At 35.4% G+C, this 14,180-nt stretch overlaps 1 protein-coding gene across 2 annotated transcripts in view; it reads left to right on the top strand.

Annotated features, from left to right (window-relative positions):
* The first annotated feature begins 97 nt into the window (after positions 1-97).
* Positions 98-14,180, top strand: part of LOC107701947 (olfactomedin-like protein 2A) — a 22,538-nt gene continuing 8,455 nt past the window's right edge. Inside the window, exons 1-5 of one of the 2 annotated variants that reach the window (XM_016504108.1) lie at positions 98-211; positions 7,363-7,623; positions 10,086-10,193; positions 11,253-11,432; positions 11,699-11,954. In XM_016504108.1, the coding sequence (XP_016359594.1) occupies positions 143-211; positions 7,363-7,623; positions 10,086-10,193; positions 11,253-11,432; positions 11,699-11,954 (874 nt within the window). In that variant the 5' untranslated portion in view covers positions 98-142. Of the gene's footprint in view, positions 212-7,362; positions 7,624-10,085; positions 10,194-11,252; positions 11,439-11,698; positions 11,955-14,180 lie in introns of both variants that reach the window. The other variant, XM_016504107.1, reaches the window with a different exon arrangement.

Genomic DNA, 14,180 nt, shown 5'->3' with positions numbered 1-14,180 from the left:
CAGAATGAGAGAGAGAGAGAGAGAGAGAGAGAGAGAGAGAGAGAGAGAGAGGTTATAGTGGTGGGGATGATGATGTTGGGTATGTGGTAGCATCAGCGCACATCTCACACATTCACACAGAGGAGCTTCATAGACCGCCGAGATGTGGCGGATAGTGGAGCTCGTGGCGTGTTTACTTATGATGTCCAGTCATGTATCATCTCAGAACAAGGTAAGAAAGAGTCAAAGTTTGAGAATTAGTTTTGCATTTATGTGCATTTATTGAACAAGATATTATTGCAGAACTAGATCATGCAAAAAAAAAAAAAAAAAATAATAATAATAATAAATAAATAAATAAATAAAAAATCGCTTATTCCATTACCAAACTTCACTGTAATCATGCTAATCATACTAAAACGTTTCATTCTTTTATGCACGAACTATTAAAATATAGAAAAAGATTTATTTTACTCAGTTGCATACAAAAACATAGGTGTTCAGTTATTTATTTTTTTTATTTATGTAGCCTACTCCACGCATGATATGACGTTATCAGTTGGAAGTTTAGTCTTCAGTTTAGTTCAGTTGATTGGGATTTGGTGTTTTTATAGTTCCAATGATTATTCGCACGGGTGGGCGCTTTGAAAGTGTTTGGATTAAACTCTTCAGCAGGGCAGACACACTGCGCGCAAGTTCAAAGGTCTCGGGTCTTCTGGAGTGAAAAGATATCTTAATATCACTGTCTAAAATCACAGGTGCTCAATCCTGCTCCTGGAGCTTTCTCGCTGTGCTGCTCGAACTATAATCTAATACACCTGCACAGAAGAACATTCGCTTGCTCTTTCACAGCTCGTTAGCCTTAATGTTACAATTGAAAGATCACCACACAAGACGCTTTTCAAAAATGGCACTTCTTTCAGCAACTTGCAGAATGATATCAGAATTTTTTACAAGACTGACAGTGGTTAGCCCAATACATCTGAAAGGTTTTGAGGAACGCAAAATATATATTATTTATTATAAATATATCCTTTAGCACAATATAGGAAAATCAAATGTTGCCTAAAGGTTTTTCCAGAGCTTTCCACCCCACATAGTGCCTCAAGCATCTTTTCATTTTTTTCAGTGGATGAATAATTGTGGCCAAAACTGATAGCTGGTATTACAAATAGTGTTTTGGTTGTTGCTTTAAAAAGTATAAGAAACCCCCTCCAAAATAAAGCGTCAAGCCATTATAATAATACCTTTTTTGACTGTTTGTTTGAATCAGAAAAAAATCAGCTCTGATTTAATTAGCTTCCAATATTGCCAAAAACAGCTCAGATTGGCTCTAATTTGTAGCATTTGCATTTCATTTTAGTATCAGCTTTGTCTCTGATGTTTCTACTGAAATTCCTGTTGTTTATAGTGCAATTAAATTATGTATAGCCTGATCATTTACTCTTATAAGAATTTGGTGAGAAATGTGAGAGTCCATACTGAGATCTCCGACTTTTGATTGCAGATATTCGTGTCTCTTTGCAAATCTGAGTGCTCTTTTTTTCAACTCAAGAGGAGATTGCATGATTTTTTGTCCTCAGGAGAAAGATCTTAAAAGGAGAAGTCTCCATTTGTTCTTTATTTCATCTTATTGCTGTCTAGTATGCTCAAGATATTTTTTCCCTAAGAGTGCCTGACGTTTTCAGGTAAACCATAAGACGTTGAAACACAGGTGTGTTTGATTAGAGTTGGAACTGAACCCAGGAAGGTAGCAGACCTTAGCATCCTAAATCAAGGGTTTGAGTAACATACAGTAGAGAAAAAGTGCAGAGACATCTGAAAAAAAATCCAGCAAGACAGCGGCTTTTGAATCCATCATGAAGATTTCCAGTAACCTTCCATTATAATCTCCACTCCAAATGTATTTTCTGGTGACATCTTCGAAGTTTTTCAGTTGTTCACCCCAATTGTTCAAATTGCACCTAATGAGAAGTGTTTACCACTTCATTGGAAGCTTTTCTTTAAGCCCTTCCAGCTGTGACGGACAGATGAAAGGCTGATGTGTGCACAGAGAAAGTCACTTCGGCTAAGAAAACGACACTGAGACGTCATGACGCATCAGGAGCCGCACTTATCACAGGTCACGGCTCGCCGGAGAGGACGACGGCCCCAATCCTCACTGTTGTTGGATTTTTTTTTCATTTCATTTCCATTTCATTCCCTGTTCTGAGTTTTGATGAAAATGTGAGTGTTTTTCGAATAATGATCTTTAAAAAAGCATCATATGACCCCTTTAAAAACAGAAGAAATTTCTCATTTCAAATTACATTTTCCCATGAAAAGCCCAATGCCATGATACTAGGGTGTTGCCAGGACATTGTTATATGGTTACTAGGATGTTTTGAATGTTTTTTGCACATTGCTAAGCAGTTTTGTAGGTGGTTGCTGACTGGCCAAGTCTCTGATATTCTGGTCTCTAGATATGGCTCATAACTGCAACGTAAGCAATAATAATACTTGTGCTTACTTTAAATGAATAGTTCACCAAAAATGACAATTAGCTGAAAATTTACTCACCTTCAAGCCATCCAAGATGTAGATAAGTTTGTTTCTTCATCAGAACAGATTTGGAGAAATTTAGCATTACATCACTTGCTCACCAAAGGATCCTCTGTAGTGAATGGGTGCCATCAGAATAAGAGTTTAAACAACTGATAAAAAACATTAAAATAATCCACACGACTCCAGTCCATCAATTAACAAGCTAATAAAGCTGTATTTCTTTTAAAAAATCCATATTGGCGTTTGGACACACAAGTCCATAATCCATAATAATGCATCTTCTAGTGGAAAAATCCATCCACTGTTGTCCTCTCACATTAAAATCTGCACAAATATTTGTTTAGATCTATTTTGGACTGTTTTGGCTTGTAAATGCTGTTTGATCTGTGCATATTTCTCTCCTGATTCAGACGAGACAACTTATTCACTGGAGAAAACAATATTATAGATAGAGGACTCGTATTTCAGTGGGAAGTAATGGTTTGACGTTTGATGGATTTGTTTCTTACAAGCATGCAGCTTTTCTCGTAACAAGCTGTTAATTGATGGACTGGAGTGGTGTGGATTACTTGTGATGTTTTTATCAGCTGTTTGGACTCACAGTCTGACGGCACCCATTCAGAGGATGCATTGGTGAGCAAGTGATGTAATGCCAATAATGAAAAAAACTAAGTAATCTACATCTTGGATGGCCAGCAAATTTTCATTTTTAGATCAACTATTTTTTAACAAATTGCAGTTAAAAGTGGGTCAGTCCAATTTAAGAAATCTCAAGGGGTGTTAGAGGAGGGGTAGGAAGAGAAGAGAAAGACTGTAAAATTCACATGCTTTCTTAATTCCTGGCAGTACATCAAAGATTGATACTGTATGTAGCTAAATTACTAATAATCTCAGTTGAAAGTGGAAGGACGAAAAGCCAGTCCATTTCATAGCATGGGATTCCAGAGGATTTGACCTATAAGAAGGATTACTCACGTTCTTCTACTTTTATCTGTCCTCTCTTTGTGAAGTTTACATTTCAGAGTTCTCACAGCTGTTATGTCAGCTGCTGTGTGAATCAGAGTTTGTGCATTTATCAGTGCATGTATGTGTGCCACACGGGGTTTGAAGCATAGTCCGTTTGGCTCCGTTGATCAGTGTTGATCATAATTCTGCACCTGTGATGGGTGGTTAGTCCCTGTGGTCACAGTCAGAGCTGATATGGGGCAACAAAGAGAGATGTGGATACTAATTCAGCTTGGACAGAATAGACAAAAGTTTGGAGTCAGTAAGATTTTTTTTTTGAAAGATATTAATACTTTTATTCTGCAAGGATGCATAAAATTGATCAAAAGTGACAGTAAAGACATGTATAATGTTACAAACGATATCTATTTCAAATAAATGCTGTTCTTTTGAACTTTCTATTCATCAAAGAATCCTGAAAGAATGTATCACAGTTTCCACAAAACTATTAAGCAGCACTACAGTTTTTAATATAAGAAATGTTTCTTGAGCAGCAAATCAGCATATTAGAATGATTTCTGAAGGATCATGTGACACTGGAGTAATGATGCTGAAAATTCAGCTTTGCATCACAGAAATAACTTACATTTCAAATTATATTCAAATAGAACGTTTTTTAAATGCAATAATATTTTACAATATTACTGTTTTTTACTGTATTTTTATTCAAATATTTGTACATGGCAAAAAATACTTCTAGTCAATTAGTTTTAATGCTTGTAACAAGTGGAAAATCTGTCAGTGGAACAAAACATGCAGAATCTTCTTAAGATTATATCTTAATCTAAACCTTGCACAGGTAAAAATATCATATTTTACAGTAGTATTGAATAGTTTACTGAAGAATGAAAAATTCTGTAATTATTTAATTACCCTCATTTCATTTCAAACCTGCATGCTGTTTAAATGTGCTATATGATTTAAGAGTTGCAGCGAAGACTATTTTCAGTTGATAATGACTTGAATTGGGGTTGTTCCTCACACAAAGCTGTATGACTTCATAAGAATTTTAATATAGTGCATTTAGACTACTACGCTACTTTTATTGTGCATTCGGAATGTTTAAATATAGTGTAAATAACAAATATTACTACAATATACAGTAGTTCTATCTGTATAACTCAATATAGCTATTAATTCTTGGGGATTTTTTAGATCAACTATTTTTTAACAAATTGCAGTTAAAAGTGGGTCAGTCCAATTTAAGAAATCTCAAGGGGTGTTAGAGGAGGGGTAGGAAGAGAAGAGAAAGACTGTAAAATTCACATGCTTTCTTAATTCCTGGCAGTACATCAAAGATTGATACTGTATGTAGCTAAATTACTAATAATCTCAGTTGAAAGTGGAAGGACGAAAAGCCAGTCCATTTCATAGCATGGGATTCCAGAGGATTTGACCTATAAGAAGGATTACTCACGTTCTTCTACTTTTATCTGTCCTCTCTTTGTGAAGTTTACATTTCAGAGTTCTCACAGCTGTTATGTCAGCTGCTGTGTGAATCAGAGTTTGTGCATTTATCAGTGCATGTATGTGTGCCACACGGGGTTTGAAGCATAGTCCGTTTGGCTCCGTTGATCAGTGTTGATCATAATTCTGCACCTGTGATGGGTGGTTAGTCCCTGTGGTCACAGTCAGAGCTGATATGGGGCAACAAAGAGAGATGTGGATACTAATTCAGCTTGGACAGAATAGACAAAAGTTTGGAGTCAGTAAGATTTTTTTTTTGAAAGATATTAATACTTTTATTCTGCAAGGATGCATAAAATTGATCAAAAGTGACAGTAAAGACATGTATAATGTTACAAACGATATCTATTTCAAATAAATGCTGTTCTTTTGAACTTTCTATTCATCAAAGAATCCTGAAAGAATGTATCACAGTTTCCACAAAACTATTAAGCAGCACTACAGTTTTTAATATAAGAAATGTTTCTTGAGCAGCAAATCAGCATATTAGAATGATTTCTGAAGGATCATGTGACACTGGAGTAATGATGCTGAAAATTCAGCTTTGCATCACAGAAATAACTTACATTTCAAATTATATTCAAATAGAACGTTTTTTAAATGCAATAATATTTTACAATATTACTGTTTTTTACTGTATTTTTATTCAAATATTTGTACATGGCAAAAAATACTTCTAGTCAATTAGTTTTAATGCTTGTAACAAGTGGAAAATCTGTCAGTGGAACAAAACATGCAGAATCTTCTTAAGATTATATCTTAATCTAAACCTTGCACAGGTAAAAATATCATATTTTACAGTAGTATTGAATAGTTTACTGAAGAATGAAAAATTCTGTAATTATTTAATTACCCTCATTTCATTTCAAACCTGCATGCTGTTTAAATGTGCTATATGATTTAAGAGTTGCAGCGAAGACTATTTTCAGTTGATAATGACTTGAATTGGGGTTGTTCCTCACACAAAGCTGTATGACTTCATAAGAATTTTAATATAGTGCATTTAGACTACTACGCTACTTTTATTGTGCATTCGGAATGTTTAAATATAGTGTAAATAACAAATATTACTACAATATACAGTAGTTCTATCTGTATAACTCAATATAGCTATTAATTCTCAGGGATTTGTCATGCTGCCAGCATCTCAGTGGAAGAAATGCATCCCTGCTGAGGAAATCAGAGTGGATTCGCTTATTTTAGCACAACACAGCTGACACTTGCCCTCTGTTTGTTTGGACTTCGGGTTGCTATCCTAAACATGCCAGATAATAGCTGGGAAAGGGGGACGGTACATCCACGGTGACATGACATTGGCTAATTATATTCTAAATAAATCGCCATCTATGTCAATAGATTGATGCCTCAGAAAGATCCAAACACACGTAGGGCAATATAATAAATAACATGTTCGAACAGCTAGTTCGAACATTCACAACCACATTATCAGACGTGCAGATCAAGCAATAAGATCTTCCTCATGCTTTAAATTACCAAAGCTGGCAGGGTGTGATGATGTGTGTTTCTATTTGTTTTTACAGAAGGTCTCAGAATTGCTGAAAAGGATATAAGTAACCCAAGATGTTAAACCTTCTTACACACACACACACACACACACACACACACACACAAACACACACACATATACCTGCAAGAAATTGACTAAATGCATTTATACTTCCTTTTAACAGTATCTAAATCGATCTGAATTAGGACACACTTTGTATGTGGTTTTCTGTTCTCAGAGGTCAAAGGTCACTCTGTTGAAACCATCTGCTTGTTTTCCACTCAGTCCACTGACAATAATGGCCCAGAAGACAGATGAACGGTAACTCTGTAACCCTAAAGATGGCGTATTCTACAGCTCATGTGACTGATTTACTCATGTTAACACAGACTAGTTGATTTTAGACTGGTCTGTTGAAGCTGAAAGGTTGAGAAAAGATTCTGTGTTGTAGGATTTGGGTTTATATGATTAACAGCAAAAGTACATTCGCCATATAACGAAACACTAATGAAATTTTAGTAATTGAGTAACAATGGACACGTGGAGCTGGGAAAGAAGAAAGATCGTAGGTCACTGTGGCACTGGTGACCTCTTGAACTGAAACTTTCATATCTTATGTCAAGAAGTCAGCAGTTAAACGTGCTGATCAATAAACCCATGCCTAAGGTTGACTTGAGACTGACCTCTATTTAAAAAAAAAAAAAAGACATTTGAATGTCTTTTAGGTGAGGGTGAGTGTATCAAGCCTACTCCTCCTTTAGTTCTCTACAGAGAACTAAAGTGTGCTAAGTTTTGACTGAAGTGACACTGAAGTAGGCCATGATGTAATTTCCTTCACTTTCTATCCATTTCCTTTTCAGATCTTCGGGGAGGAACAAGTCCGCATGACAACAGAGGGATCCGACTGCCGCTGTAAGTGCATCATGCGGCCTTTGACCCGGGACGCATGCGCTCGCTTGCGGACAGGAAGTGTGCGCGTGGAGGATTTTTACACGGTGGAGACGGTGAGTTCCGGAGCCGACTGTAAATGTTCCTGCACGGCTCCACCCTCCTCTCTCAACCCCTGCGAGAACGAATGGAAGATGGAAAAACTCAAGAAACAAGCACCAGAACTGCTCAAAGTAGGCCTCGTTCACTTTTTACATTTAAAATACATCCCTTATTAAAATTTACCATAGATAACAATAATTGAATTAATTTCATGCCCTACTGGCAAATTTTTTATTCTTGTTTTAAAAATAAATATCAGTAATTTGCAAATGGTAAGCAATGCACATTTCTAGCTTATACCATTTGCAAATTACTGATGTTTCTTTTATGTCCTCCAAAAAAAAAAAAGTTTTTATCTTAAGCAGTTTGGTGTAAATTTAGTTCATTTTTATTTTGTGTTTATATGTTTTACTGAACAGTAAGACGAAAATACTGATTAAACAAAAGATATTTGCAGTATTTAACCGTTTACTATAATAAATTGTATTTAAAAATGTAAAAAAGTGAAAAACGTAGCCTAAACATATTTACAAACTCTAACTATAATATAAATTACACAGTTGTATTAAAAATGAATATGTTGATTTAGTACTACATTTACCCGCATAAAATATAGTTATAGTTACTACAGTTAGTTTTACTTTTGTAAAACCATGGTACATTTTTGTAAGGATGGCCTAAAAATTGTGACTAAAAACTACCACTTGACTCATTTAAACATTATATTATTGGTCTATTAATCAACTTCTGCAATGATGATGCTCACTCTATAACTTCAGTCTGTCATATATATGTTCTACTGCAATCTACTACCCAGCTAACAGGGAACATGGATAATGTTCTGGGATGGTTCTTCCAGTTACATTAATAAAAAGTTTATCTGATCTATAAAGTGTTCACAAAATATTAGCACTAAAATGTTATTTGTAAATCGTTCATGGAATGTTTTTTTTTTTTGGATGCTCCTGTAACCTTTTTAAATGTTACTGTTTGTTTCAGAACGTCCAGGGAACATTCAAAAGTAACATTCCCATAATGTTTACAAAAATATAAAATGGAATGTTCCCCTTAACATTCATATAACCAAGAAAAAAAAACATATAATGAAGGAAAAAATAAAAAACTTCGATGTTTCAAAAAATGGATGTTTTGAACATTTAGAGAACATTCATAAATAAAGTTTTCATAACTTAATGGGAACATTAGCAAAACATTCTTTGTTACCTGGGTAATGGATGTTACTGATATGCTACTATAAGAATACATCACTGATGCACAACTGTGACATAACTTGAAGAGAAGCAGGAAAGGAAGTGCTCTTTTTGAGGTTAACAGCACACTGATTCACTAGAGAATGTTGGACGGCAGAATTCATGTATGTGGCGCACGTGTTCGCAAGTGTGTTTTATAGCACCTGTCCTCTTTCCTCTGCACCATTCCTGTCTGGTTCACTCTTTCCGTCTTTTTTCTATCCATCTGTCTGAGCGTTCCAGTCCATATCTCCACATTACACATACACACACACACACACACTGAGAGCCACGTGACAATCCCGCCAGGTTTGCTTCTGCATTACTACAGCTCTGCTAAAGGCCTCAAAATCATTCGGAAGCCTTTAGCCAGTAGTTAAACACAATGGTTTTAATATTTCCACCTCAAACATTTGCTGATCTTGTGCTGTTTAGCTCCAAACATGTGGCTCTGTTTTGACCTCGCTGAAGTTTCTTCATTTCTGTTGATGCCACATGAAGCCATAAATAACCATGACAGTCAAGCTGTTATACGACTGAACTCTCTGCAGCACGCATCAACAATAAGCATATGAGGAATTCACTCTCATGACGAAAAAAACTACTCCCGTTTATCTTTTTCCTGTTAAATCCAAACTAGTTTTTTTTTCTGGTCTACATTCTTAAAAATAGAGAACAGACGTTATAAACAATAATAAATGTTATAAATAAACGCTCTTCCAGTAACGATGATAGAAAGTTTGTTCAATGTTATCTTATCGAAAAACATTCTAAAAACATTAACAAAAAGTTATTTATAAATCATTAATGGAACGTTTTTCTGAAATGTTTTTAAATGTAACTTTTGTTTTAGAATGTTGAGAGAACATTCAAAAGTAACATTCTCTTAATGTTTGCAAAATTATAAAATGGAATGTTCACCTAATGTTCATATATACAAAAAAAAACATTTTGAACATAACTTTTCAGAACTTATTGGGAACGTTAGCAAAACATTCGTAGGACATATTTTGTTAGCTGAGAAGGTTCCAGAAAGGGATAGCCATAGAAGAACCAGTTTTTAATGAAGAATGAAGGACATTTTCCCACCATTTTCCACTGAAAAGAACCTTTTTGGAATGAAAGGTTTCCTTGGATGTTAAAGGTTCTTCACTGAACCTTCAATGCCGGTGTAGCCGGTGGACCATAATTTTTCTGGTAAAGCTGGTTGACCAGAGTAGGAATATATTAGTTATTATATAACTGCAAACATTATTGCAGATTCACGAAACCCAATCTGCTTAGTTAACCTCCAAACTAATTTTCCACTGATGTTTGAAACTCGCCTGTCTCTTTGCGTGCAGCTGCAGTCCATGGTGGACCTTCTGGAAGGAACTCTCTTCAGCATGGACCTTCTCAAAGTTCACTCGTACATCAATAAGGTGGTGTCTCAAATGAATAACCTGGAGGAGGTGAGTGTGATTGTACTGCCGAGTGTGTGTGAACATACACCGGTGAACATTAATGAGTCGTGGCTGGATTTAACTGGACTCTGGACATTCTGTAGCTACCCACACTGCTCTGGCTAAAGTTATTATCCGTTATACCGCTCCACTTTGGCTTGAGGGATGGGAAAATAATGTGCGCGTAAGAAACAGCAGGACAGAGAGAGGAAATGTCCAAAGGAAGAAAACCACAGTCATGTAATAGTCACACTTATGTACTGTTTTTATTTCCAATTAAATTTTGCTCATTATCGGGTAAAGCTGGGCTAGAAATCTGCACCGCAAAAGATTTCCAGCATGTACACTGTGGTTCATTATCAAATACCTGAGTCCACTAGTGAAAATGCTTCTGTTTTGCATTCTTGCCATTCAAAAGTTTGGGAATTGTATTATTTTGTTTTCCAAAGAAATTAATACTTTTATTCAGAAAGAATGCAGTAAATAGACCAAAAGTCAGTAAAGACATTTAAAATGTTACAAAAGATCTCTATTACTTCAAACAAAAGCTGTTCTTTGAATCCAGCTTTCAAAGAATCCTGAAAGAAAATGTATCACATTTTTACATTTGTGTTACATTTGAAAAATATTAAGATACACTCACTACTGGTTTCTACACTGATAATAATCAGAAATGTTTCTTGAGCAGCAAATCGGCATATTAGAATTATTTCTGAAGTATTATGTGAAGATGATGCTAAAAATTCAGCTTTGCATCACAGAAATAAATTACATTTTAAAATATATTGAAATAGAAAACAGTTATTTTAAACTTTAATAATATTTCACAATATTACAATATTTTTACTGTATTTTTGATCAAATAACTGCAGTGTTTGTGAGCATAAGATCATTAGTTCAAAAACATTAAAAATCATACATATTCCAAACTTCTGAATGGTAGTGTGTAGCATTGTATTATAAGCATAACAGTTTGAGTGAAAAGATGAACATTTACGTTTATGCAGATGTATTAATGCAAATATTTTTAGTGTAGTTGTGTGATTTAAAGTTGTGCATCTCATCTAGATGATAAAGATGAACCTCTCTCGGGAGAATGACTTTGTGAGAGACAGTGTGGCGACTCTGACCAACCAGCTCCGGCAGTATGAGAACCATTCTGACGTCATGATGAGCATAAAGAAGGAGCTGTCCAATCTGGGCCTTCAGCTGCTGCAGAAAGACTCGGGCCCTAAAAGCAAAGCACAGGCAATGGTCATGATCTTTCATCTCTGACTTTGGCCATTTGAGATGATTATGTTAAAAAGATAAAAAACTGACATTCTAGTTAATTTGCTATGCTGGAAATGGAAGTCAAAGTTCTCTGGTAGTATATAGAAAAAAATATGCATACTGTGTGCAATTGTAATAGGAGACATACTTATATAATTACATACAGTATATGTAAGTGTTTATGGAGTTTTTGGGATGAGATCTCTAACATCTGTTGAGTTAGACATGCATTATGTTTGTAGGACACACTGGGGACAAATATCAAAGATGCTTCAAAGTTTCCAGCAAAGAAACCAGAAAAAGGGAAACCTCCACCAAAGCCAGTAAAGGAAAAGCCGGCCAAGCCGAAGAAAGAGACCACAAAACCTAACAAACCTGGTAAACCAGAGCAAACAGAACTGCCCAGTAAAACCAAACCATCACAGAACCAGCCAGGACTCATCCGGGGAATCACATACTACAAAGCCACCAAAACTGATGAGACAGGCAACCAAAAAGGTAAAACACAGCCAATTCTTTTCTATATAGCCAAACCGAACCCCAAAGGATTTGGCATTGAGTAAATACATTATAATTACTTATCAGATTTAGTCAGATTGTGGGGACAAATGTTCACCAGTTTTGCCCACAAAAGTTTAGATATGTCACACACACACCCAGAAACATACATTCTTATAGAGACAAACTCGTTTCCTTTGTGTTCCCCATAGAAGCACAGCTGCTTGTATCCACGCCAGTTCAGACGCACACTTAATTTGATATTACCACAGACACACTCTCATAACCCAAAACACATGTGCACACATTCATATCAACACAGCCAATAAACTAATAGACAGTAAACAAACAGACAATAAACCACTTCATCTGTTGAAAATGCGAAACTGTTTTCTGGTAGTATGACAAGGACTCACATAGATCTGTCATACAATTATTAATATGCCGACTCATGCACACGCATGCACAAACCTGCCCATTTGTAATCAGATGTGAGTATACAGTTCATGTTAAGAGCAGAATAAATTGTGAAATGAATTGTCTGTATCATATGGAAGCTTATTTCCACCACGCAATAAAAAAATCAACTTTTTATCTCACAATTCAGACATTTTTTTTCTCGCAATTCTTAGTTTATATCTCACAATTCATATTTTTTATTCATATGTAAACTCAGAAGTGTAAGATATAAACCGGCAATTCTTAGAAGAAAAGTCTGAATTATGAGATAAAAAGCCACAATTATAATTTATTTCTTTTATTTTGTGGAGGAAATTAAAAAATGATTAAAAAATATATAAAAATATCAAATATCAAAAAAAAAATAAAAGTTAGAAATCAGAGAAAAAAGTAAAAACTATGAGATGTAAAGTCTGAATTCTGCAGGATAAAAGTCAGAATTGAAAGATGTAAATTCACAATTATGAATTTATAACATACAATTGCGAGATATAAACTTGTAATTCTCAGAAAAAAGTGAGATATAACCTCGCAATTGAGAGAAAAAAGTCCGAATTGTTACATTTTTATTCCAAGATGGAAATACGTTTCCATAGGATCAAAATACTAACACAGAGAGATATACTTTATGTAAATCTGCCAGATGAAGTGATATTTCTATTACATTTTCCATTTGAGGATGTCCTTAAATGTCCTCAAAAGGAGGTTTTGTCAGATTTCTCTCTCTTTTGGGGATATTTTTGGTCCTAAACTATAGCCAAGTACATGCACACACTGGAGTCTCAGTGAAACTGGATCTCATGATCTTGGGACTTGATGATCCAGCACTCACATTAACAGGATACAAGTGTAGGACGCCAGCCAGAGAGTGACTTTAGAGTCTGAAATGATAGCCAACATGCGCTAATGAATTAGCTTAAGTTTCTGATGCACATATGACATTCATATCGGCTGCAGGGTGTCTACAAAAAACAGCCAAATGTCTCCAATTCAACAGTGTTTCCATTCATATTGCGCCTCACTTCCTGTTTAAGCCCTAAATGTGTTCCTCTTGCCTGACGGTCTCCATGGTTACCGCCGTTTGCTTGGCAGTGTGATTGCGGCAGCACTTTTTTTCTTTGAATTATACAATAACGTTTCTGAAAGCACCCCAATGGATGTCGTCTATAGTGAAATGTAATGCGGTCTGATTAATCTTGTGTTATCCATAGGCGTAACCTAATCGCTGCTTCCCAAATTGGGTCCCGACTACTTAAGTGCACGCTAGAAACAATCACAAGGAATTTGATTAAAGCATAACTTACTGTAAACGAACGGCACTTAGATTAGTCTGTACACTAGCACTTTGGAAATGTCTCACGTTGCAGTTTTGGTTTACAGATAAAAACACCAAATGAAGTTGAGTTTTAAAAATCATGAGATGTTTTAAGTAAATGTGCCGTATCAATCTTCAAACCTGTAGGTTTTATTCTGCATACCATTTAAAGTTGGATGTTGGACATTTAACAATATGAAAGGATATTCAATATTAGGGGGATAAAATGTCAAATTAAAGGGGTCATATGATGCGATTTCAATTTTTCCTTTCTCTTTGGAGTGTTACAAGCTCTTGGTGCATAAAGAAGATCTGTAAAGTTGCAAAGACTAAAGTCTCAAATCCAAAGGGATATTCTTTATAAAAGTTAAGAGTTAACCACACCTACCTAAAACGGCTCGTTCTAACACGCCCACACATGTCTACCTCACTATGTGGGAAGATTTGCATAA

Source organism: Sinocyclocheilus anshuiensis, unplaced genomic scaffold (assembly GCF_001515605.1).
Source record: "Sinocyclocheilus anshuiensis isolate Anshui unplaced genomic scaffold, SAMN03320099.WGS_v1.1 scaffold1184, whole genome shotgun sequence".
Classification (NCBI taxonomy): domain Eukaryota; kingdom Metazoa; phylum Chordata; class Actinopteri; order Cypriniformes; family Cyprinidae; genus Sinocyclocheilus; species Sinocyclocheilus anshuiensis.
The sequence above is the reverse complement of the archived record's forward strand: the minus strand, read 5'-3'. Positions and strand labels throughout refer to the sequence as shown.